At 40.6% G+C, this 27,451-nt stretch overlaps 1 protein-coding gene across 6 annotated transcripts in view; it reads right to left on the bottom strand.

The window, feature by feature from the left end:
- TRIP12 (thyroid hormone receptor interactor 12) overlaps positions 1-27,451 on the bottom strand; it is a 129,811-nt gene that overhangs the window by 83,881 nt on the left and 18,479 nt on the right. For all 6 annotated transcript variants that reach the window (XM_012726656.1, XM_012726661.1, XM_012726657.1 and 3 more), the window contains one exon: positions 10,551-10,697. In XM_012726656.1, the coding sequence (XP_012582110.1) occupies positions 10,551-10,648 (98 nt within the window). In that variant the 5' untranslated portion in view covers positions 10,649-10,697. Of the gene's footprint in view, positions 1-10,550; positions 10,698-27,451 lie in introns of those variants that run through there.

The raw sequence follows: 27,451 nt of genomic DNA, 5'->3' as shown, positions 1-27,451 counted from the left end.
TAAATGTCTTTTTAAAAGTATTTCTTGTTTTAAGATGAATTACAACAGAACTAAATTTACAATCCAGAGAGGACTTTTCCTTTTTGTCTTTTCTTTCTTGTATATAAAGGATAAGTAAAGGCTTTGAGGTTCCTGAGAGTTTAGCACCTTGCAAAGTGTGGCGCTTTTGGAAGCCAGTGCACTAGCAATTTCTTACATTAAATGATTTCTTTAAATGATCTCTGCAAGATCTTCAGGTTTTTCAGAAGATCTTCATATTTTCCAAATCCTTCTCTTTAACTGAGTTAAAGACTGTCCCCATTTCAGTTCACATATTAATACAAAACTCCCTATGATCCAACATACTACTTCCACTTTATACTGGCATCATATCTTAATATATATATGGGCAACTCACAATAAAGACACCTAATCCCCAACAGAACAATCAACTCTGGATTTATGTGGGTCAGGATTAACTTGAAAGCAGGTCTTCCACATCTCTTACTGACTGAGGCTACCTGTTTTAACTGTCCTCCTAGATGCTGTAATTTACCTTTTACTGCTATTTAGTAAAATCTTTGGTAATCCCAACAAATAAAAACCACTTAAGCCCATGGAAAATTTAAAGTAAGCCAAACTTTGCATCAAAGAGAACACTCTTTGTCTTAATGTTAAGCAAAGTAAGGGAAATGCTTGCATTACAGGTTCTTATATTTTGTTTGGACTTAATTTCTATGTGCTAGCCATATTTGGTTGAACTTAACCACATGTACCTGTTATCATATATAAATTATTCATGGCATAATGACCAAATCTGTTTGTGATACACACATATTTTTGTTTTACATTTCATTTACACAATTATAACATTACAGTTTCAATTCTTTGTTTATAATGCCATAAAATGCACGCCTTAAGACACTGATTTTCAGTAACCAAGTGGAAAGTTGACTTACACTACTTTATACCAAAACCACACTAATATTCCTTGTAAAAATGTACTGTTTCTCTACTTAGTTACAAAAGAGAAGATGATAGTATGACTCTGTTAAGGGAAACTGCTAGCCAAATGAGTCTGTACAATTCAAAGTAAAGAACTCCTTACTTAACTTACAATCAGTTTTTAAACATGAGTGGCTCTTCCACTAGGCAGCATTTTGGAAAGGTGCTGGAGAACAAGAGAGCCGTTAGTACTTAGCGACCTAAATCTGGAACCTACAACTACACCTAGGGACGACAGGTTGAAGGTGTCATGTATTATACAGAATAGTCAGACAACAAAAGTTTGTTCTATGACCCATTTATTTCAAATCGTCTTGGTAATACATGGAAATCTCACTGAAAAATTTGAATTCTGGCATGATACAGGTAAAAAACATTTTATTTCTCATCTCAGATTTGTTTGGCATGACTTTCAAATATATCAAAGTTACCAGGAATACATGGGAAGCAACAAATGATTTTGTTTTTGCGACTTTACCAATATCAGTCATCGTTTTTTATAAAGTCTACAATATAAATGCTCTTCAGTCTGGTGTAGCAGTAACATTCAGTGAACCCAAACAGACATGCAACCATCTAAATACACTGCTACTCCATGTCCACATACCCAGGCATTTACCTACAAAGTTATCAAAGTTTTACTTTAACCTTCATAAAATGTTTGTACATTGTATTGGTGCTTTTAAACGTAGGGTACTTTATATATATCTTTTAATTTATTCCAAGATACTACAGGGAGACCAAATACAAAAATTCACATTATGTGATATACATTACAGAGTCCGCGCAGCAAACTCCAATACAAGCGAGTCCCAAGTGGGTGAGCAACAGTCCAGTCCCTGACCCCAGGGGTCAGAATCTGACAAAGCAGAGCCATCTACCATGTTCTGTGCCAAGTTCCCAACAGAGAGAAATTATAGGCTTTCTAGACCACAGGCAGTGAAACTAAACTCTGAAGGAAGAAAAGCTGTAGGAAAAGAGCGTTCTTATCAAAAGGAGTGTAGAGAGAGGCAAAGGTAGAGGCAGGAAATTTTGAAATCTACACCGGGTCTGGTAAATGATAACAAATGTCCATGAGCACAGAGATTTATTAGGACATGAGATTGACAGTAAAAGTTAGAGCCTTCATTGCCTTGCAGAAGGATCTAGATTATATCCGCAGTAACAGTTTGTAGTAAGGTGCTGACAGGGTTAGAAGCAATCGGCCAGAAGCAAAAATGTCCTATACTCACCAGTCTGGGTATATTGAGAATGGGTGAATAAACTACCACACTTCTATTACTTTGGAAAGAAAAAAGGCAGAGGGGGATTGAATGTAGACAAAAAACATAGGAAAACACCCCCACACACACACACCACCCCCAAAGGAAACCTTTATGGCTCAATTTACTTTCATCCTCACATTTCACAAAGTAGCTGGGTGAAAAGTGTAAACACTAAAACATAAATTAGTGATTAGTGGCAGGTTAGTGATGGCAATACTAAGTATCTCATGAGTTACACTGGCTTTTATAAATCACTGGCTAAAAACTTACTAGGGTGATCACAGAATGTTTTTCAAGTCGTGATTATGTAGTATATTAATTCATTAACTTCATTACCCAAATTAATCCTCAAATGACATCCATAATGGGTGTAATTCCGTTTTAAAGATGTAAAAAATGAGATTTGCCCAAATCACACTACCACTTCCTCCATTCCCCAAAGCCAAGGAAGGTGTGGCTGATTAGGTATCTGTCCCCCTAAATCTGAAACCCTATAGCTATACTTAAGGACTCAGTAGTTAAAATAAAGGCCTGCATCTGCAGTCATTCAATTTTTCCTAGAGATGCTGGTATTTCTGCCCAACTGTATGTACGTGAAAGTAAATGGCTAAAGCTTTGGAGATAGCATATGAGAAAATGAAAGAAAATAATCACCACCATTTCTTTTTACCCTCCTGCTTTCTGTATTAGGGGGGAAAAAAACCCTTCCATACATGAGGCTAAAACTTGATGTTCAGTAATTGAAGAAGCACTTGGATATATTCTTCTTTTTCTTTTTTTTTGTTTAACTGACTTTTAGAAAGGATTCCAAGACTGGGAAAGCACTACATGATGTGAAAAATCAGATTCCCTCCATATAGAGAGAGACAGGAAAAAATCTCAGTGCATACACTATCAGGGATAGGACACAAGTGTAGGGCAACTGATGTCACAGAAGTTGCCAACATGCGTATGATACGACTTTTGGACACACTTTCAGCTCTGATGACTAACACAGGAAATAGATACTGTAAAGAAAATTATACAACATCTTAGACATAAAACTTCACAGGCTAGAGAATGTCACATGAGTATATAAGAACCCCATGTGTCCCTCCAACTGGAAGTGCGTAGCCCCTGCTGCTCCCTAGACCAAGGCCGCCAGGGCCCCCTGAGCACAAGGCCATGACCTGCCCACAGGCCCCGGCCTCTCAGCATTCCCGAAGCAGCTGAGACTGGAGTGAAAACACCTGGCTGGGTCCTGCGGCTGCCCACTCATTAGGTGAGCGTCAGCGTGCCCAAACACCATTCCGCCAGGCACGACTGCAAGTCACCTGCCGCCTCTAGCAGAAATGGTTTAAAGCAGTTTCGATTTCACCATGAGAAACAAGGAAGTCATTTTCCTACCACATCAAGTCTCACCTTAACCACCTTTCCCTCCCAAAGATGAAGAAGCTCAATTTTCATCTAAGTGGAGGGCAGGATAAAAAAAGACTGAAGGATGCACGACAATTATTAAAAACACTCATGCTGGTTCAGCAGCAGCAGAGAACACACATGCTAAAGGCGAGCTGGCACTAAGTAGAATTTAGGAAAACTGATCCGCTGAGTAAATGCCAAGTGAAAATAAAAAATGATGTTTAAGTAGTCGGTGGTAGCTATAATATGCCGTTTACAAATATTGTCTTCCTCCTTCCAGACACAGGGCAGGATGGTGTTTGCCTAATCAGTCAGAGGTCCCCCACAGTCACGTAACTCATCCTGGTCAAGGGAACGTGAGGGAAATGAACCACTTCCAGGATTCTCAGACCACTCAGAGAGTGAGGGGCCGTTCCCAAGAGCCTCCTGGCCCAGCAAGTGGACCTGAAGATGCGCCCGAACATGCAGGTGCATAGCAAAACCTGCAAGTGACCCAGGACAGACACATTTTCTAGCAGCATGAGTGTCATTATGTCCACATGACTGGTGCTCAGGCGCTAACACTATGGCGTGATCTCACAACCTCATTTTAACGAAGCCCTCTTTCCACCACTTCATTCCAACAATCTTTCCATGACCACTTCAAAAAAAGGAAGTGACATTTCCATGCCTAAAAATCTGAAGAAAGTTAAGTTTCCTTATTTCTACCCCACACTAGTATTTGTGGAAACACCTACTTACAAAGTAGATTCACAGAAAATTTAGATAACATCAAAACTCTGGAAATAACTAACGTTTCCAGGTATGAAGTAAAAAAATACCACTGACATGCACTCTCTGCTCTGCACCTGCTTCCTCCGTGTTCAGAACCCAGATCCACAAGCGAGTGCTAGAATCTTTCTTGCCAGACTAATCACCCACGTGCCCAGTCCCTCCACTCGGCTGGAATGGTTTGTGACACCAGCTAGCACGCTGCTCAAGAGCATAGTGTCTACAAATGGTTGAAAACAATCTTATACGAGTTTGTAGTACAAGTAAATGAAGGCAAGATTCTTAACTGAAGCCAGAAGTGGTTTACTCACACACACACCCAAGAATTAAAATAGCAGCCACATCACTAAGTCTAGAGAAGGCAGAGTCCGCACAGCCCTGAAACATTAAGGACCTGAAACTTGTAAAAACTTTACTACAAACATACTCTCTCTAAAATACTTCCTTTCTCTGCCTGGACATCTCCCACAAAAGCAAGAGTCATGCAGGCGGCAATTTCAAATTCACATTTTCTCTTTGCCGCCGAAGAGGGGAAGGCTTCTAGGCTTCTAGCTTCTTCCACCAGTGATCTTTTGGCAACTCCAGTCCCATAACTGAGCTCCTCAAGGAAAGGGCTGCAGATTGCCCCAGCTTTGTCAAAGCGTTAGGCAGTGGGTAGCCAAGAGCAGGATAAGACCACACTGGGAAAAAGTAACTAGCATTTAAAGTGCCTAGATGAAGAACTAGAAGAGACCTCTCAGCAAAGGAGCACAGCTGTTCCAAGAGGGACAGCTGTAGAACAGCACGAAGGGAGATTAATAATCAGTTAACAACACAGGCAAACTAACACATTCACATCCAATAGGGTTCTCATTCAGATCTCACTCAAACTTACTTTTCCAATGTTTAATTTCATTACTATAGAAACACTAATAAGGTTAAGATTAAGGCAATCTTCTTTATCAAATTAGCAGGAAAATGCAAAAAGTAACAAAGATGAGGAAAAACACACACACACTCACACACACACATCCTTTTCCTGATTGGGGTGTGGGGAGAGGGAAGGACTGTGAAACAAGTTAACCATAGATATATATATAATATATATATATAAAACCCTCCAGTAAGCCATGCAATCTCATTCCTGGAAATCTACACCCTCAAGGACTACTAGGAGATGTCTACAATACAAGCATTTAATAAACTTAAACCTTGTGTCTACCACACAACCGTCCATCTAACTACACTAAAAAGTACTCATGGAAAGTATGTATATTCATTCCTGAAGTTCATGTAGTCATTTGTAAGCAAACACCAAAACACCACAATGACTTCAGAAAATGTTGAGTATAAATGAAGTATTCAAACCTTTAAATGAGGTGTCATCAGTCACATGGTAAATTATATTTTAAAGACAACTAAACATCAAAATGTGACAGAGACTTATCTCTGGGTGATGTTTATGTTCCTTTTGTGCTTGTCTTACCCCATTCCTTTGAAACAGCCCTTCTGTGTAATCAATGCTGACCAAAAAATAAAATAAAATAAAATAAAATAAAATAAAATAAAATAAAATAAAATAAAATAAAATAAAATAAAATAAGCCCCTGCTCTGATCATGTTAACAAAAAGTTTTAACTGGTAAGTCAGACCAAAAAACAGCTTTTTTACACCATTAGCAGTAATTATTAAAGCATTTGCAGACAAAACAATTTTTTTTTGTTTTGGGAGAGATGGAGTAGACATGGATTCAACCATTAAAAAAAAATGACGGCCCTCCCTGGTGGCGCAGCGGGTTAAAGCACAGCACTGACAAGCTAAAGCCACTTCCACATGAGTTCGATTCCCGCCTGCCCCGGAGGTGACCACATGGCGCGGCAGACCTCTCCTGACCCGCCCGCTGCTCCCCTCAGCAGTGGACTTCACTGGTCTGCCTGTTCTGCTCCCCACTCTGTCTCTGGTGAAGCCTCTCACCGCCCTGAGCCTCTGGCCTATACCCCAGTACTGTATGCACAAATAAATAAATCTTAAAAAAAAAAAATGACAAGACTAGTAAAATGAAAAAAATTGAGCCATAACAGAACTAAGAAAGTTATTCTTGTGATGGAGAAGGCAAAGGTTGGTGCAACAGTTGGTAGACTTGACTATCTAATTTTAAAACTTCTATAAACTAAAAGAAAACATAACAAGTAATAAAATGAGGTAAAATACCTGCCAAGTTAATTAACACATCGATACCCTTTCCATAAAAGGCGCTCACAAAAGAACAAGACAAGGGCACAAGCAAGCAACTCATAAAACAAAACCGGGCAGTATGTGGGAAGATCTTCGACGCTACAGGAACTAAAGAAAAGATAACTGTAACCAAAGGCCTCCTATTTTCCACAAAATTTCATCAAAAATAGTATGCTATATTGGCTAGGACTCAGAGAAATGGTGACTCACAAAGCATTTAGTTAAGCGTATAAATGAAGTCAAATAAAAAGATTAAGTGGCTCAATCTTTCTAAAAGACAACTCAGCAAACGGTTTCCAGTTTCCTAATCACTCATACCATTGGTCTTACAAACCCATTTCAGGAATTTAACCTGACAAAGCCAGAGACATACTCAAACTTTTAAGGTCAAAAAGTTTAACTCTTGGCAAAATTTTCCTAACCTCTCAGTTTAGCCAATCTAACATTAATAATTCAGTGTTGTGAGATTAAAGGTTCACTACTTTATTTAAAAAATATAAATTTTAGTTCTTAAAGTTTATTCCAAAATGTATACAATATATTTAACAAGAAAAAAGGGGTAGGTGGGTAAGGGGACCCACTATCAGGTGCAAATTTAAATCTTACGTTTTCACATCCAAGAAAATCATGGACTAGAATATATATTAACCATGCTCATCTCTGGGTGACTGAGTAAAAATCTCATTTTCTTTCATTTCTCTGAAGCGTCCCAATTTTCTGTTCTTATGTTTAAAAAAAAAAAAAAATGATGACGCAACTATCACTACCAAACACGATCTCTACCAAAGCTGCTTTAAAACTGAACTCGCTCCCACCACTGCTATTTGAGAAAAACAAGAAAAAGCACGACGTAATGAAGAAGCCGCCTCCACAGGGAGGGCAGCCTAGGGACACCTGTGCTGATGGGGAAGGCTAGAAAGCATCCCTGTGAGCAGCCAAGACAGCAGTGCAAGGGAGAGACGTCCTAAAGGAAAAGACAACAGAAGAGAAAGGAACGAACAAGCTATCGACCAAAATATTATCAAGGGAAGGGGAAGAGAAAAACAGACACCTAGTTCAATTATGAAGAGTGGGTGAAAAAGCAAAGAGGAAATAATGAGGAGAAATAAAAAGACCCCAGAGAACCAACATTCTTTCATCTTAAAGATGGGTGACAACTACACATAGTTAAAAAACAAAATAAAGGGCAGGAATGGAAGGAAGCAAGCTACTCCAAGATAGCTTAATGCCAGTTCATAGGAAAATGGTGGGTCAAGAATGAATGAATTATATTCTAGCAGGGAAAAACCACCACTTAAATTCTAAGTGGAATGGGTTGGTATTCTTCGGTTGTAAAAGTCCCATACCCTCCTCTTAAGTCCATCAGATGGATCAAGGGGTTGGCATAACAATGGAAGCCATGACTTTGTAGTCAAGAGGACAGACACCAAGTCCAGGCACAAGTGGAACAAAAAGGAGCAAACTAATACACTTGGAAAACAGGAATCAGACACCTAGCACACAGCTTTCTGTGAATTTCAACTGATAGACTGTGTAAAAGTTGTTTTCAATTAACACTCAACTGATGCTATTTGTAATAGATGGTGATAGTCACTGCCATTACATGAATTCCTGTATCACCAAGAACACCTTTCTAAGACCAGTCCCTGATTTTAAAGAAACAAAAGCCACAAAATCAGTGTTTTACTTAGGAAAGCTAAGCCGTAGGAATCAGAAAAGGCTGTACTACTCTCGCCTAGTGAGATGGGTCCTCTCCCACCCAGAGACCACCCGGGTTCGCAAAGTTTAGCTAGACCGTAACTGGGAAAGCTCACACCAGCATGGTGTCACAGAGACAGTCCAGAGCTTGCTGAGAAGACCCCTTCCAGTTCTGAGACTCCAACATAAGCAGAAGAGTTGAGCTGTCTCGAGAGCAAAATGAAATTCAGACCAGCAAGTTATCTTCTAATGTGCATTCTTACTCAAATGGATAAGATCTAAAAAGTCTGAAGTTCTAAATTTCAATGTCACATAAAAGAAGAAAAAAAATCGTATTACTAAATGATGGTTCAGAACATAAAGACCAAAAAAATATTTAAACAATTTTTAATGATACAGGAAATGGTAATACCAGGTTTTAAAAAGGTAAATGAGCTTTGTGGTACATACTCTGGTGGGAAATGTTTTCTGAAACATGGAAATAATTAAACTGTGAGCGCTAAATGGGGTTACATTGCTACGAGAGGGGGCAAAGTAAAGCTATTAACCCCCAGCCACGTTTGCTTTATAGTCTTTAGCATGTTTCCTGCTCTTTTCCTTCAAAATTAAGCATATGAGGGCTTAAAGCTCAAACTACTTGCAAGAGACTTACCACTCTATAAGTCCGAGTTAAACCAACTGTAGTTTAAACTCATTTCAACTAATGCATCTTAATCTCTAGTATTAACCACTTCCACTTATTTCATGCTAATAGTTCTCAAATACATAATAGAACAAGGTATGCAAATACATTTATGTTAACACTGACACACAAAGATAATGCTGAAACATCACCGGACTTCAGAAGCAATGTGGTAGGTGGCAGCCCTAGCGTTCTGCAGTCAAGAATCACGGTCAAAAGGTAACATGAGTGATGTTTCAAAGTACAGCTGTCCGCAGGTACAGCTACCCACGCGCACAGATGTGCATACTCACTGTGGGCGCGCACAGCCGTATACAGGCACGGAGAAGCAGATCAGTGCCGAGTGTTCATTAGTGACTGCGGACGCAGTTGCTTTTCTGTATGGTCAAAATTCTCTAAAGATGTAACAGTTTTCTAATGGGAGAATGGTGTTCTTTAAATCACCAACCTAAAGTATGGCTGCTCCAAGGAATCATTTGAATGTAAAAAAGTAAAAAGCAATTTTGGAACAGAACTCTGTACCAAGCTTTGTGTTAAGGGTTTAACAAGCTACAGTCCTAATGTTAACACACAACCCCATGAAACAGGTATCCCTTGTGTTTGGACTACAACACTGAGTTTGTGAAAAGTAATGAAAAGTCACACAACCCCTGGACGGCAGAGACAGACCCTTGCAAGGGAGCCTCAGTCTACAGGCCTCCACCACAACAACCTGACATCAACGTGTGTTCAGCTGAGTCTTTACATTTGACCTTTCACGTGCTTTTAAATTTACCAGACAATATATACATAATAGTGCCTACGATATGCAGCATCCAGAGCTATCGTGGAATTCAGCCACTATTTACTGCAAGCTAACTATGATTAATGTATGGATCAGGGAAGGAGGTCACACTAGTAAAGTTCTGCATGTCATATAAAAATGATCGTCCTTGGCTAACTCAGACTCAGAATTTTACATCAAGAGGATGCATTTGATTCTTTACACTATACCGCCTGGACAATTACTTCAACGTTAAGAAGACCAGCTGAACAACAGATCACTAAGAAAATGCAAGGAAGACTGTCCCACCAACCATCAGCATCACTATATTATATATACCTATATATATACACACACAGATATATTTTTTTTTTAAAAAAAAAGCCTCAAAAGCAGCAAGATACCAAAGCTCAAGTTCCTAAAAACAAATGAAATTTCCTCTCAATAAGGTAAATAAATTAAAAGTCAAGACATACAAAAAGGGACCACAAATGGTTGAAAGATGCGTTGCAGTATGTGTTTAGGGTAGTGAAGAGAAAGGGCGAACAGACCCGACATACCACATGCTAACAGCCCTAAGTTACACTTCTGATGGTGCTGGTGACTGAACTAATTTTTGAGCCTCCCATATTTGGGGGGTGGTTAAAGAATCACTATGAAGTCCAGTCTGTGTTATTATTGGCTCAAATATTAGGGTAAAATTACCCACTTGTAGAGAACCAGTCGAGGTTTTTAAAAATACCCAATTCCTTTCAAATTACCATTAAATACATACCTTCCTCCTATCGAGTCGTCTTGTGGCTGGGCCCCGGCGGTGTTCCTCTGTGAACGTCGCAGTGACCCCCCTGGATTGTTATTAGGCCGGTTGGACATTGGCACCTCTCTCTTGAAGGGACATACCCTTTCTAGACACTACCATTCACTAAAAGAAAAAAAAATGAGAAAAATAAAAAATCAGACGTACATGGTGCAACACAGAAAAGAAATGAGAGGCAACAAAGATGAAAGGAACTTCATGTACACAGCTGGACTGCACGGCCTCCACCCAGGCGGGACTGTCTCATCAACACGTGAAGTCTGACTGACGTGTCATAAAATGTCAGTAACAGGCCAAAATGCAAGGCAGGTGGCCCAGAACCCAGCACATAAAATGAACTTAAGATTTCTCAAGGATACCCAGGAAACTCCCAATTCAAAAAAAAAAAAAAAAACCAGCACAAGTATAAGTCTGTCTGTTTCCACATCCTGGTACTTGTTCTGAAAACGGCACTGCACCTAAATTCAGAACATGGCCGAAGAGAGGAAGACCGGCCATCAGAAAGAAGTCTGCCTGGGTATAAACTACAGCCGACACCGTGATTCCTCCACCACACAACTAAAACCAACAAATGTCAAGCCGCTTAGCAGTACTGCTGTGAAGAACAATAATGTCAAGTCAACTGTGAATGAATGACGTCTTGGTGGAGACGGGCAAGGTGCAAGGAGTAGAGTGAATGAGCAATGGCCCCAGATAGCCTGAGTTTCAGCATCAGCTGTGCACCCAAGACCAGGAACAAGACGCGTAACCTCCAGATTTCATTTACCTCCTATAAAGTCAGGGCATCACCTACCTCAGTTATTAGCAACACAAAATTGTAAACACTGTTCAAAGGTATAACAATTTAGCTTAACACACAGTTCTTAATGAATGTGGACTCTTTGTCTATAGGAAGAGCACACAGGGAAAAAATGCTGATACGCAACGAAAATTAGTGCAGCTGATAAAATAAGCCAGTATTTCCACCATGAAGGATTACTTTGAATCAAATGTTTCACAATTTACAAAGTCTCTAATTAAACTTTTTATTAAGGAGGGAAGAGAACGCTTGGTAGTATGCTATAGAAACTGATGTCAAAGAACATAAATTAATCAAAACTAAGTTATTACTAGGTATTAAGAGAGTCCATGGCTTGTAACAGGAAAATGAGTTCTGAGTTACATCTGACCCACTGCAACAGAAAGCGATTACAATGGCCATGCCCTCCATGAATGTACCAAATAAACCCTGACCATAAAGTTCAAATCACTAATGCAATTACTGCCAACTTTAGAAGAAAAAAAAAATACTATGCAAACACTGAAAGAGAAAAAAGGGAGGCTGAGCTGGCATGCGCCGATAGGGGAAGCAGCGCAGCGCTGATCTGTGCGTTTGAGTCCTACGGGCTGTGGGTGTGCCTTTCTACACTGCTACATGGGAACACTGACAGAAGGATCTGCCCAACAGGCTCCGTCTCGAGAACGAGATCTGGGATCTGAAGTTTGGATGTGAGCAGTCAATTCTTTTGGCCCTGAGAGGTTACTGACTGCTGCAAGCAGCAACAAGTTCCCTCGCTGAGCAGTAGTGACAGGAGGCGGCTCTGGAGTCAAATGCTAGCTAGGTTCCAACCCTGACTGGGCGCTCCAGGAGTTAGTTGTATGACCTCGTCTAGACGCAGCTCCTGGGGCTTCGTTCAGTCTAACAGATATGGATAAAGAGCTTACATCAGAGAATAGTTGTGAGAACTAAATGAGAAAACCCAGGCAAACTTCTTAAACAAAATAGCAAGAGCCCACTACACAGCAACTGTTACTGTTACTGCTGTAATCACTTATCAAGAAGACTGAAAGAATACTTGTGGTAAAACAAAATAATGTGATCAGGGAAGCTTTACTATAAAAACCACTGCTAATGAATATTTAATTTTTAGTACTATAGTTTTTAAATGTGAGTTTTACTATAAAACAGTGTTTTTTAACAAAGGGTGAGCCTCACAGCGACCTGGGAGGCTTTGTCAAAATATGAGCACCTGGCCCCTCTCCCCTCAGAGAGTCTAGAAGCGCATTTTTTAAAAGAGCGCTCCTGACCGTCCTTCCCAGAGAGAATAACTGCACTCTGTTAAGGAATGAAATGAAAGGCCAGTCTGGATTTCAGGATTCATCCAAGTTTTACCACTTCAAACAGCATCTCAATGCCATTTCACAGGGACCCTAAACAGCAAGGATAGGAGAAATTCGCATGAGACTACTGCTTTTACCTTGAAAAGCAAAGAATACAGTTACTGGAAGACCCCCCTGCCTTCCTGCTATGACGCGCCTACTGTGTGTCTGGAGGAGCTCTCATTCTGATGGACGTAAGCCGACTGGTCACTCTGACTCGCAGTTACCAGAATACCTTTAGTAAAGCTCTCAGCATCTTCAGAGATCACCTGCAGCATTATCAGCCAATAGCCTATTAATGGGTAATTTTTGAGATTAATGAGGAAGAGAGAAAAGTAAAAAAGCACCTGGAACTGCAGGTGTGAACGACTATATATACCTGATGATAATGACTAGGCCTTGGGTAGGTCAGATATAGCGGAGCAACACTACACAAAACAGAACAGAAGGCAACCTGCTTGTACCAAATCATTCCTTTAAGCTTTAGTTAGGTATAATTTACACACTACAGGATTCACATTTGAAGCATGTAAGTAACATTGCCAGTAAATTTTCTGAGTTGTGCGATCATTACCACAATCCAATTTTTGAAAAGTTTCCTCATCCTAAAAAGACCACTCAGGCCCTATTTTCTGTGATCCCCACCCCCACTCTAGCCCCAAACACTAATCTGAATAAAAGTCATTCTGGCTTAAGTCAGAATGGCAAAGACTTCAAAAGCAAAACTTTAAAATGGGAATGAATAACCTTTAAGTTTCCCTAAAAGTGAGGCACTGAAAGGTGCTGAGACAGGCACTAAAACAACCAAGCAGCTCAAAGATAATAGTAAATTTAGGTTTTTACTATTACATAGCATGTTTAAGGCTCTTCTAACAGTGTCTGACATGCTATCAGCTCTAGAAGGCGTGTCCACAAGCACAATGACATGACTGGCAAAATCTGGCAGGGGGTGTAGGGGTGGGGGGGCTAAGAAGTGGAGTCATTGGGTTCAATCATCATGAAGAAAAGAACCTGAGCAAAAAAAATAGCCCACCCAACCTCCCACCCCACCCCAATCACAAAAATCACAAAACCACTTGGGTCCGTACATTTCACTCTGGTTTAAGAAGGCAGTAATCAAAAACCAGCAGCTGGTAGGCATAGCAGAGCTAGATGTCAATCTCTTTTAAGTAGCTGTATGTGGTTTATTAATGTTTACTTTAAAGAAACTGGGAAAAATCGGGGTCTTTTTTTTTTTAACCAGTTAATCAGAAAACGTTCATAACAACAGAGATTAAGATCTTGAGTATAGGGAAAAGGGCAAAGTTACCTGAAAATGAAGGTGTGATGAAATAATGCACAAGTAACAACAATATTTACAAGTTATATTTTATAATACTAGAAAATATTTACTGGAAAAATAGGATTGAAAGTGACTATTAAGATTAAAGTTATATGGGTAATCTGTGATTTAGGTAGCTTATTCTGATTTACCATCTATCGAGTAAAGTACAATTTTGTTTAATCTTCACAACAACCTTACAAATTTGGTACTGGAGATAACCTTCCAGAGAAACAGAGACAAAGTTAAAATAACCCAACACAGATTCAACAGCTGACACCACTTAAAGACAGGTCCTCAAGTCCATGCCCGTTATGACTACGCTTTATGGCTACATGAATGAAGGAAAATAATGAGACATTCACCTTTTCTAAAAGTCAAAGCAGAAACAGATCATTTGAACAGTAAGGGGCATGCCTTGAGAAATCTACTCCTTTCACATTTCTTTGAAGAAAAATATCAGCTTAGCTGGCCAATCCTTAAACGAGTAATTATCACGGAGAACATTACATGAGATCTGTGGTCAAAGGCACTGTGGCAAACAAGGTAAAGGACTTAATTCACTCTTGAGCAGGGCGAAAGGTCCAGTAAAAGCTAGAGCCGAGAGCAGGCTCTGAGGAGTCAAGAAATTCACCGTGGAATGCTTAGCATTCCCTGGAGTTGAAGTGTGGGGAAATATGACTTGGAGTAAGTCTAAATGATACCATGAAGAATCCAGAATTTTGAAACGAAGAGATGGAAGACATTATAATGATAAAATGTGCAGTTTGAAGGAAACAGCACTGTGGTTGTCCGACTTCAGCACACACACAAAAGCAGACACTAAAATGTATTTCAATCTCCTTGTTCTGGTGACAAGGATTATGAAAAGGTCTCTGAAACATACCCAGAAACATGATCACATACCTTTCAACATCGTAAATTCCTCTAGGGATTATTTAAATTTCTAGGACAGTAGTACGACTTTTCTGTTTGCCACTAATTAGAGGATCAGACAAGAATTTATGTACTAACTTAACTTACAGATATGTGCCTCGCAGAAACACGAGTAAGTTCCATGCCAGTAGACCAGACAACCCCAAAGATGCAGCTGGATTACCTGAGGACATCTTTACTGAGCTGCCTATAAATAGCAAGTCCCCTGAACGCTCTCTGGGCCAGTTTTATCCCATCCTTAATTACTAAACTGAATAAAATCTTCATTATATATTCATTCCATAATTCTAACTTTGGTATATATTAATCAAGTTATACGTGTAACGTTGAAAAAGATGGTACTCACATTGCCAAATGGTAGAAAGTTTGACTTATGGAGGATCTCTAGGTAAGCGTTCAAAGATGCAGGTGGAAACCACCTAGAGTTCAATGAGTAACTGAACACACAGTGTGAGAAGTTATCTGGTGTAGGAGACAGACCAAGAGTGCAGAATAAAGGGATGGAAACACTAAAACACTAAGAAAAACATGAAAGAATCCAGTTGTGGAGAACCAAAGTCGCAGTAGGCACGTGGGGAGTAAACACTGGAGGCATAAAACAGGAAGAAACTCAGGACAGGCGGAGTTCAAGGGTCACAGGAAGGACTGACAGATTCTGACAAGACGACATCAGGATTTCGAAAGTGGTGAGTGGCTGCAACAAGTGGCGGGAGTGGAGACTATGGGAGCGGACAGTCGCAGGAACCAGCTCACTGTGAGCAACGGCTGAAGCGCTCCAAGAGAGCCAGCAGCCAAGCTGGTACCGGGGACGGGGAGCCAAGGCTAGAGAGGAGGTATGTGATTTTCTAGTGTAATCTTTCTAAAAATAAGTAAATAAACCACTCAAGCATGTTTGTGTGTATAAGAAAAACAGTTACTGAAAGGGCTGGGAACAAGGCAGTTTACGAAGTTGGGCCCGGGAGGGGTAAGAATAAGAACATAAGCTGGATAAAAGAAGACAGGCAGGTGTGCCGATCTTAGAGGCGGGAGAGATGGCAGATGGAGGCAGGATGCGCATGCCCTGCTGGGCTGAATCTGGCTCACAGAAGAGCAGAGAGAGAATGGAGATTCCAGAAAGCTACCTACCTAAAGGAAAACAGGGAAAGGAACTGTGGGCAAGGAGGACCGCCCAGTGGCATGAGTGAAGCGCACAGGAGGACCACCCAGTGGCACGAAGTGCCCACAGACGAGAACCATCAGGGAAGTGCCCACCAACATCTGCTGTAACCAGCTCATGGACTGGGAGAAACCCTCACCCAAAGCGCCAACCGTGCAACAGCACACAGCTATTTAGGGGCATGCCCAAACGCTGAATCCAGCACCCCAACGGCCAGAGGTCCCACTCCTCCACCCTACTCCACAATATCTGTTTATTGTTCCATTGCCACGTAACCCACTTATAAAGGGACAATGGAGGCAACTGACCCACCAAGAGCCCCAACTCACTCTGCATGACGCCTTCATTTGCAAACACACATCCAACACTAAAGTGGCTACTTGACCTCTCAGGCATCATCCAACACTTAACTAAATTCACTGCTGGACACACAAACTGATGGCAGCACCCTCATTTCACAGTTGTATATGCTTGAGAAAAAACCTCACAAGCTTCTGGCAGTAGCCAGTGATGGTAATTATGACATTTTCACAAAGCAGAGTACGCTTTTTGAGGATGAAGCCAATTCATGCTGTAACTCTCAGTAGTATCCTTTTTATCTTTGCTCAACAGAACTTGAGATACGGCCATCTTTGCTAATACACTAATCAGCACATTAAATAGAGAAACCAGTATTTCTTAAGTGTAAGCAAACCTGAATCAAGAGATTCTTGGACTTAACCCAGATACTTTTTGCAGTTTAACATACAGAGATTACACGGTAAACACTCCATTTCCCTCCCTGAAATCAAGCAAAATTTAAAAAAAAAAAAAAAAAAAAAAACCTTAAACTTCAGAGGAAAACTGGCAATACCTTAAGTCATACAAGCGGATTTGCCAGATGCAACCAAGGACCAAAAACAGGCAAGAGGTAAGGACCATGGATTTTCAAAAAAAAATGAAAACCGCAAGATCATTAAAGGTTCCAATGATGACCCTTTCAATGAACAAACTAAGATCTGTGGTGCAAGGCAATGAAGACTGAAGCCTGTTTTGCTGGGCCAGGTAAGGCCAGGAGGAGGAGGGGGGGAGTGAGGCAGCACGTGTGTACTGAGAGCACCCTGACCGGCCAGGGAGAAACACAGGCGGGAAGCAGAGCAGAGAGAAATGAGGGAGGGAACAAACAACTCCAAAATTACGATCACCCAAATAAACAGCACTAAAAACAAAGGGTGCCACCCACTGCTGGGCCACAAGATGACCTCAGAAGTAAAACAATCAAAAGTGAGAATTAACGACAGGGCCAAGTAAGCAACTGACATCTGTAAAAAGATGGACAATTTTGAAAACAAGCTGTAACAAAGGAAGACAACCTTAAGAGTTTTGCTGAATTCTGAAATGAGAAGGAAAATGCTCCATGCACAAAAATGGAAATACTGTCAGTGTTCTGATACGTTCAAAAAGCAGGTACAGAATGCTGGAGACTCAGAACATGCTGTGTCCACACCAACTGTCTAACAGGGCATGGGGCCACAAAGCCGAGCCTTTCCTCACAAATGCCGAAGCAGAGCTGGCTGGTCCTACACCAGAAAAGGCTTCACTATTCTTCTGCCCATTCAGCCTCTGCCCCAACCACACCATCTGACCAACCAGGTCACACCCTAGAACCCCAATGCCCCTCCGGAGGTGATGGAACAAGGCTGGTGAGCCAGTCTCCCTCAACCCTAGGGATCCAGGGTGCCGAGCTAGGAGTGGCTGAAGAAACTGTGAGCAACGCCCTCGTCAGAGGTAGGCCTCTCTCCCAGGACCAGTGAAAATGTGAAAACCAGAAAAAACTATTTAAACCAGCTACTTTGGGGAAAAGGACCCTTTAAAGCGTTCTACATTTTAAAATCACACAAATTTCCCCAATTCAGGATATTCTTTAAACAACTACATATGTTGTAATTTTAACTACAGAAGATGACACTTTGTGGGCAAAAATAACCAACATACATCAAAGTATTAGCCATCTTTACTAGCTTCTTATGTTCATTTACCATGTGATCTCACTGCTAAAAACTGGAGAAAAATTCAAGACTATTTTCAAAGCTTTCTCTACCCCAGGTACATAAACATAAAGAGGAAAAAAAAAAAGGTGATTTTGTAATTCAAATCCTATTTCCAAGAAAATGGAGTTTTTAACCATCTAAAGCTGAGACTAAAGAGAACATGCAGAAAACTGCCAGAGACTTTTATCCATCTCTGGCACCACGACAAACCTGTAGAGCACTATATTATCACCGTCAATCAATTCAAAATTAGTAGACACAGCTCAGCCCTGCTACTTCTAAAATATAGAGCGCCTCATTCCCTGACAGAAATGCCATCTAAGCTCAAACAGCATTAACAGTTTTTTCTCCCTCTGTCTCCTCTTAAAGTCTCAAGGATTATAGACTGGAGTCAGCAACTTTGAGCCCCCTGCCAAAGGGCTCCCAGACCCAGCTCTCCAGCCCCCACCCTGCAGGCTACTCCGGTTATTATTAACCAGTCAGTGTGGGCAGAAGGTCAGGGCAGCACTGGCATTTTAAATACATCCTCTTAAAGACGTTCTTTTATGCCTATCCAGGAACGAAGATACAAAAATGGGCTTATTGAGGGCCCTCCTTGGTGGCACAGCAGGTTGAAGCACTGCACTGAGAAGCTAAAGCCACTTCCCCATGACTTCGATTCCCGCCTGCCCCAGAGGTGACCACATGGCGCGGCAGACCTCTCCTGACCCACCCGCTGCTCCCCTCAGCAGTGTACTTCGTGGATCTACCTGTTCTGCTCCCCACTCTGTCTTTGGTGAAGCCTCTCGCCACCCCTAAGCCTCTGGCCTGTACCCCAGTTCTGTATGTACAAATAAATAAATTTTTAAAAAAGAAAAAAAAAGGGCTTATTGAAATAGTTCCGTCTCTAAAATCCAACTTAGTTCTAAAAATGTTAACTATCTCGCCTAATATGTAGCTTTTCTTAAAGGAAAAAAAAAGTTGCTTTGAAAATCCCTCCTTATCAAGAATTAGTAACACCACTATTAGACAGTTCATCAAAAGGGAAGTGGCTGAGCAGGGGAAAGATCGCCTTGGAAATGCCCCTTTTTACACCATGGGACAGACAGATGCCTGCTGGGTAAAGTACTGTGTAGACACAGGGAGGCGCTCCCCATGGGCAAGAACGATGGTTAGTTAATGATCTTATGAGCAGAGGAACACAAAAGGCAATACGTCCCGAATATTTTCTTCAATACACGCTGTTGCCACTTCTGTGAATTCCACCATAATGATGAAACCCGAGGTTAGTTTTCTTTAACAGCTGTATTAGAAAGTCCATGTTTGCCTTGCAACAGTAAGTCAATAATAGGATAATCAAGGATTGGTGCAGACTTTCCGAAACAAGGGGAAGGCAGCTTGCCTGTCATCCATGGTGTTAAACCTGGAGAATTTTCAGGCACAAATATTGCTAAGTTTGTGTTCAGGTTCAAAAAACAGAACCATGAGCTTGAAGTGGAAGTCGGGAAGACACAGTAACCTAAACATAGGTCAACTATGCTCCCAGCGTCAAGATCACATCTATTAGAGAACTATACCAAAGTTCAGAAAGTTTCAGAAAACATTTTTCAAAGGTTAATACAAATAGTTAAGTAGCATCTTTACCAAAACTATGCAGATGCTCAACAGCCTCTAAAGTGAGTCAGATCGTGCACATACAAATAGCCAAGAAAAACCCTGGAGCCACTGTTCCGGAGCCTTATTTTTGCACAGTCCCCAGGGCCCCATGGGGATGGATTATGGGGACATCCTGCTGTTTTTAAAGTCCTGGTGGTATTTCTCATAGCAGCTAGATTGGACCTGAGATTTACACCATTTGTCTGTCACCATCACAGCATATCCTCTGTAATCTTGACACGACTCTTCCATTTCTCGCATATCCTCTGTAATCTTGACACGACTCTTCCATTTCTCATTATTTTAAAATTGCCACTCTTGTCCTCAGAATACTTCTAGGAATTTTCTAGGTACTGCAAGGATATATGTACTCAAGATGCTTGCCACTGCATGTCAGGAAAACCAGAGAAGAGCAGAAGAATCTCCGGAGAATGGCTAAGGAAGCTCACTGCAGCAATCTGGTGCATGTTTAGAGGCCTAGAAACCAATGCAGAATGTGTACATACTGCATGGATAGATCCCTAATGCCTTCAGGAGACCCTTGAGTGCCCATGTGACAGGCATTATCTTTGCCTCGGTAGAATGTACACTCAACCGGAAAGACAGCAAATAAGTTCTCTGCACATGGCGGTGTGTGCCATGAGAGACAGGTAATAGCAAAGTAAGAAACAAAATAACAGAAAGAGGGGGAAAAGGTTGCTTTAGGTTGAATCATCAGGTAACAACTCTCAGAAGAGTTATTTTAAGCTGATATCTGCAGGATAAGGTTAAGAAGGGGGGGGGGGGTTCCTGGTGGTGCAGCAGGTTAAAGCACAGCACTAAGACGCTAAAGCCACTTCAGCATGACTTCGATCCCTGCCCTGGTGGTGACCCACATGGCCCAACAGACCTCTCCTGACCCACCCGCTGCACCCCTCAGCAGTGTACTTCCTCAGTTGGCCTGTTCTGCTCCCCACTCTGTCTCTGGTAAATCCTGCACTTCAGGCCTATAACCCCAGTTCAGTACGTAGAAATAAATAAATCTTTTTTAAAAAAGAAAGAAGGGGGATGTATACATCCACTTGCATGTCACAGAAAAAGAAGTGTGATTTGTGCATGTAGCTTAAGCACTAACAGCAGAGAAGAGGGAGAAGTAGTAAGAAAGAGCACCTGTTTCCTTAGGAGTTCAAACAGTGGCTAGACAAATAAACTGTTAGCCTGGAGAAGACAAATAAACTGTTAGCCTGGAGACATGTTTACCCAGCAAAGCCAGTCTCCTCAGCTATAAAATGTTATTAAGTTATGGATATAACTGGGGGCGGGGGGAGACAGCTAGAAAAAACAAAGGGAAGCTACGCCTAAGTTCTCAGAGACATACAAACAAAATACAAGACTGGAAAACAGTACTTCACTGGACATACACAGGCATAAGGGATTATTTTTCACAGTACAATCACAAAATTAGAACTAAAAAAGAGTTCTTGTCTTTTAGAGAAGCAGAGTGACACATTTACAGATCAAATGATAAGCAAAATCTGTTTCAAAATAATGAAGAGGATGACAGTGCCTATGGACAGAAACCCGAGCATCAGTGGGCAGATGCCCCAGCCACTGCATGCAGGACTAACTGCACAGTTCTACTGTGCACAGCTAAGTCCTGCTAACAGAAGTTATTCAGAGAAAGAAAAAGCACACAAATAGATGTTATTGATAGCATCTTTGGATGGGTAAGGAGACTGTACTTTTGTTTTCAAAGAATCATCACCGTTTTTTAAAAACTATACCCAGAGATTTCATCTGTGTCAGGCATGAGAAAAATTAAGATTCTGCATACAGAGCAAATCATCCTTGTGATGTCTTAGTGTGTCAACCTACATTTCATCAATTCATCCTTTAATTACTAGAATCCCAACTCTAAACCTGTAGAAATTAACAGGGAAAAAACATTAGTTTTTCAGAGGCCAACATACAAAAGAAAACCACCCCACTATCCCACAACATCTCATGGTTTTCAGAGCCCACGCGTACGGAATTCCCTCCTCACACCAAGTTAAGAAGCTGGCCCAAGTCTTCAGATAACAGATGCAACCCCTTAACCATGAGCTTCAGAGAATGAAGATTCAAGTCAATTCAACACTTGGACCGAACCACAGCAGCGGCCTAAGCAGCTGTCCCAACACTACTCCGGTCCCTGCTCAGTGTCTGCCAAAGGCAAGGCTTCTCCCTTGCCCTTGAGGCCTTCTGCTGAGAAAGTCTTAAATGTTGCCCAACAACACCTTCAACAGTTCACCCAGTGTTGTTCAGACATAATACAGACACACCTTCAACAGTTCACCCAGTGTTGTTCAGACATAATACAGACACAAGTGAAGAGACCCAGTGGAATCACTAAGTCAAAGTGTATAAACAACGTCTCCTGAACGGAGTGCTGAATCTTCAGACAGAAACAGGACAGAGCCAGCCACAGCGAAGAGGGTCTCTGGCACACTAAAGGTGACAAGGACTAATGGTTCTGAAGCTTTCTAGCCTAAAGCCAAACGTTCTTGGCTTAACAAGTGACCATGTTTTGGGGGTTTTTTTTGTTTGTTTTTTTAAAGCCAGTTTCAAATCAACGAGGCTAGTTACCATGTAAGTAATTTGTAAAACAGGCTAGCAGTACAAATCCTATCCCCTTCCTGAACTTTTAATTTAATGCTTTTACTTCTCACTTTCCCCAAAAGTTTATTAGGAAATTTTCAAAATGGGGGAAAAGGCCACCTTGAGAACTTTTCAATACCCAGAATTCCATCACCTTGCTTTTACAAGTACTCGTGTGTTACATTTCCTTTTTCACATCTCTATCCATACCTACACACCTATGTAGACCCTCTGTCTGGCTGAAAGTCCACTCTATTTTTTGATGCATTTCAAAGTAGACAACAGAAGTCATCGCACTTTGTATTATTATCTAATGTTGAAATTCTGCCTTTTGTTTAATTTTCCTAGAGAAATCATAAATCTTAAGTATAAAATGCAATGGGTTTAGACAAATGCACACACATAAATCCTCATCAGGGTATAGACTATCACCCAAGAAAATGACTATCCCTTATGACTATCCTCAATCTACCCTTATCCTTCGCTCAACTCGAAAACCATTTGTTCCTGTTTTTCTCAGCGGAGGCTAGTTCTATCTAGTCTACAATTTCATATAAATGGAGTCAACATGTATATACCTTTTTGTATAAAATTTGTTTGACTCAGCCTGATACAGTGAGATTCATATAAACAGGTCACATTTTATTGATGGGCACAAGAATTTCTAGGTTTTGGTCATAATTAAAGCTACACGCATTCTTTGCTAGTCTTTCCACCGACAGACTGCTTTCACTTACACTGAGTAAATATAAGAATGGAATCACTAGATCATCAAGAAAATGGAACTGCCAGATCATCTTCTAAAGCAGATATACTATTTACAACCCTATCAGCAAGCATGTAACAGTCGTTACATGACCACATTTTGTGGTCAGTCTTTTCAATTTCAGCCATTCTGATGGATATGGAGTTGTATTTATCTCACTGTTGGTGAAACATACTTTTGAAAGGTTTAATAATGTTGTTTTCTTCTGTTGAAAAACTTTATTCTTCAAACCCCAAATCCTCAAGAACCTAGTTTTAATGCAAACATTTTTAGTCTAATCAACTCAAAAGAATAAAAACCAATGGAATCTTGAAAGTTCCTAAAAAAAAAAATTCTAACTTTGATGACAGACAGTAGCTAGACTTAATTTGTGCTGATCATCTTCACAGCATATACAAACATTGAACCATTATGATGTATACCTATACCTCTTCAGGAGTAAACTGACCAAAATATGCCTAACCTTCACACCACCCACAGGCTAAGAGTCATCAACATCATGGGGAGACATCAAGATGGAAAAGAAAAGGAAACCTATACCTGAGGTTTGTGCATGCTCCACGTCCCTACCTAGAGTTGCAGCTGTTATTTCAATATTACCAATCTCTTAGTGCAGCAGGACTCAATACTTGCCTAGGGATCGTGTTAAAGTGCAAATTCTTAGTAAATACAGGATGAGCTCTGAGGTGCTGCCTTTCTAAACACCCTTGTGTTGGTGCTTGTTGGCGAGGTCTTACTGCACCTACGCACCTGACAGACACAAAGCACATCTTCCCTGGATAGTTTTATTCCAGACCTGAAATACTCTATAAATAAACAAAATAAACAAAAATAAACACCACAAACAACAACTTTCAAACCACACCACGTAAGCAGTCCGTTGATTTCACATGTCAGAATCATCAGCCATCTTAAAAGCAAAATGCTGGGCCCTCCCAGGTGGCGCAGAGGGTTAAAGCACAGCACTGAGAAGCTAAAGCCACTTCGGCATGAGTTCGATCCCCGCCTGCCCCGGAGGTGACCATATGGCACGGCAGACCTCTCCTGCTGCTCCCCTCAGCAGTGTATTTCAGCCAATCTGCCTATCCTGCTCCCCACTCTGTCTCTAGTGAATCTTCTCACTCCCCCCGTCCCACACCTCTGGCCTGTACCCCAGTTCTGTATGCATAAATAAATCTTTTTTTAAGAATTGAAATAAACCTCAGTAGGCAAAGTCTAGCAGCATATTAGATAAATAAAAGTTAGCAGAGCTTAAGAGAGTGTAAAAGAGATCATGCAGAATGCACCACAAAAAAAGGCCAAAATGGTAATAAAGGCGATAGAAAGGGATAAAGTGAGAAAAATTCAAAGTCACAGCAGAAGTATATTTAGACATTTTCAGAGCTATGAATTTTCTAGAATTGATTAAAGGGGTCAACCCATAATTCAAATTATCCTAAATAATGTAAAGACACACCTAAAAACCATAGGAAACTCTGTATAAGGAAGCCACCATATGCAGAAGCAAAGAGGAAGGGAGGCCATTATTTCCCAGACTATAGGTTGACCTCAACCACATCAGTGGAAGCAGGAAACAGCAAATTTGCTTCAGCACCCTAAAGCTAGGTGCCAATGAAGAATTGTACACCAAATGAAAACTGTTGTTGTTTTGTTTTGTTTTGTTTTTAAGAATAAAAATTTTTCTTTCCTGGATACACAGCAAGTTTGTTACTTTCTTAAGGAGAAAAAAGAGAGACGCCTCTTTATGTGCAGGTGAGGCAGGGAGCTAAGAGTAAAATTTTTGTCAGATAAAAACTGATCGTCTTTCCTACCAGCAATAAAAGGAAAGTGACCCCAAATACCGAGCTCACAGGTGGAAAAGGTGACAAAGTGAACATGAAGTATAAAATTAGTCCATATACTAAGGTTTTAAAAACAGAAAGTAATAATATTTTAAAATCAAGATGAATCTGGTAAGCTTAGGTCTTTTTCCCCAACAAGAAGATAGCCAGTTCAGGCCCTCCCTGGTTGCGCAACAGGCTAGGACACAGCACTGAGAGCTAGTTGCAGCTGCTTCAGGGCAAGTTTGATCCCACCCCCCCACCCCCAGGTGATCCACCTGGGCTGCAGTCCTCCCCTGTCCCGCCCACTGCTCCCCTCAGCAGTGTACTTCATCGCTGTGCCTGTTCTGCTCCCCACTCTGTCTCAGATGAATCCTCTCACTGCCCCTGCACCTCTGGCCTGTTCCCCAGTTCTATATACATAAATAAATCTTAATAAAATAAAATAAAGAAGATACCAGTTAATTACGAGCCTTGCTAGATGTGTTTACTTTCTAATAACTCAAAGGTTAGACCTCTGACACAAATAATAAATTTAAGTAAAGACAACAAATTAAAAGGGTAAAATATCTCCAGTTAAAATTATCATAATGCTTTGCTAAAACCTTTCAAGTACTAGAGATCTAAACACAAGGATTACAAAAGATGAAAAAATATTTCTTCAGCGGGTGGCGCAGCAGGTTAAAGCACTGCACTGAGAAGCTAAAGCCACTTCCCCATGAGTTCGATTCCCGCCTGCCCTGGAGGTGACCACATGGCGTGGCAGACCTCTCCTGGCCCGCCCGCTGCTCCCCTCAGCAGTGTACTTTGTAGATCTGCCTGTTCTGCTCCCCGCTCTGTCTCTGGTGAAGCCTCTCACCGCCCCTGAGCCTCTGGCCTGTACCCCGTTCTGTGTGTACAAATAAATAAATCTTTAAAAAAAAAAAAATTCGACCATACATTTCTAAGACATTGCTAGATAAAAAAGGGTACTGTTACTGACAAAAGGTTCAATTCAAAGCCTTTCAATTTTCAAACCTTAAGATAATTTTTCAACTTAAAATAAATTTGAAAAAATACATTTTTATTTATAAAATAAATTGGTATTAACAAGACAACCAAAAAAATGAGTTAGTAAAAGATACAAATAATCTGAACACATTACCAATAAATTCAACAACTATTAACGCTGCAAATATGTATTATTTTCAAGCACAAATAGAATATTGACAAAAACTACTCAAATACATGGGTTCATTAAGCAAATCAACAAATAAGAAAAATGAAAGCGCTATTACTTAACTACATATTCTTTAACCACAATGAATAGAAATGAGTGGAAACCAACAAAATATAACTATAAGTGGAAAGTAAACAAAAACTTCTAAAGTAACATCTAATCCTTTTTACTAGGTAAGTGGCCATTAACACAGATTTCATGAGCCACCAGTAAGGTTTAGATTGATTTTCTGCCCAGTTATCAATCTTCCACTTGTCTCTATTAACTAACCTAAAATCTTATTTAAGTTTTATAATTTTGCCCTGTTTTCTGCATAGTACAAGTCGGGAGAATACCATGGAATTCTGCAATGTAGACATTTCCATAGATGCTACTAAAAATAGGTTGTACTGTATTAGACAACCAAATTTTACCTGCCTCTCTTCCAACTGTATTTCTCAAAGATTCCTATGGAAGTGGTCAAGTACTTCAAGATCAGCACCTACATCCTCCACACACACCGTTGAGTTAGTTACCTGGGATCAGGACTCTAAAATGGACAAACCAATCACACTTTTCCCTAGGATTCCGAGCCCCTGGAGCGGTTAAGTGTAAAGTCTGGCACTCTGGCAGTTTTTAACACAGACACATTAGTCTTGAGAGAAACAAATACAGCACATACAGAGTACAGACAAGAACGAGTCTCTAAAACTGTGGGTTTCAGTTGATTGTTCCTAAGATGCAGTGGCCTGACTCTATCCTTTAAAATTTCATTAAACAAACATGGGTAGTCAATTCAAGTAATGCTGTAGGAAACCCAGTGTCAAACTAGTGTTTGAATTTTTTTAAAACCTACTTTAATAGTTGTGCCTCCAAATATGAACTGGAAGCTCTTATACACTTGACTCTGTGGAGTTCAATATTTTCCAATAACAAAGACAAAACTAGAAGTCTTTGTACACTGCAATTTGACATGTGTGTCTCTCTAACCTTAATAATTTCAGAAATTATAGCAAGAACAAATACCACTTATATTTAACAGAAGAAAAAAGACTCAAAGGAAATTTATCTCTGCTCAAGCATCTCATGTTAAATCACACTACAACGCCAGTCTCCAGAAGCTCACACCAATTCTTCTACACTGCCCTTCAGAAGCCTAAATTTACATCCATCAAAGCCATTTACAATTTTCCATTCAGAGTAGGCCATACAGACCAAAAGTATAAAAAAAAAAAAAAAAAA

Source organism: Condylura cristata, unplaced genomic scaffold (genome assembly GCF_000260355.1).
Source record: "Condylura cristata isolate star-nosed mole 26May11 unplaced genomic scaffold, ConCri1.0 scaffold00002, whole genome shotgun sequence".
Lineage (NCBI taxonomy): Eukaryota > Metazoa > Chordata > Mammalia > Eulipotyphla > Talpidae > Condylura > Condylura cristata.
The sequence above is the reverse complement of the archived record's forward strand: the minus strand, read 5'-3'. Positions and strand labels throughout refer to the sequence as shown.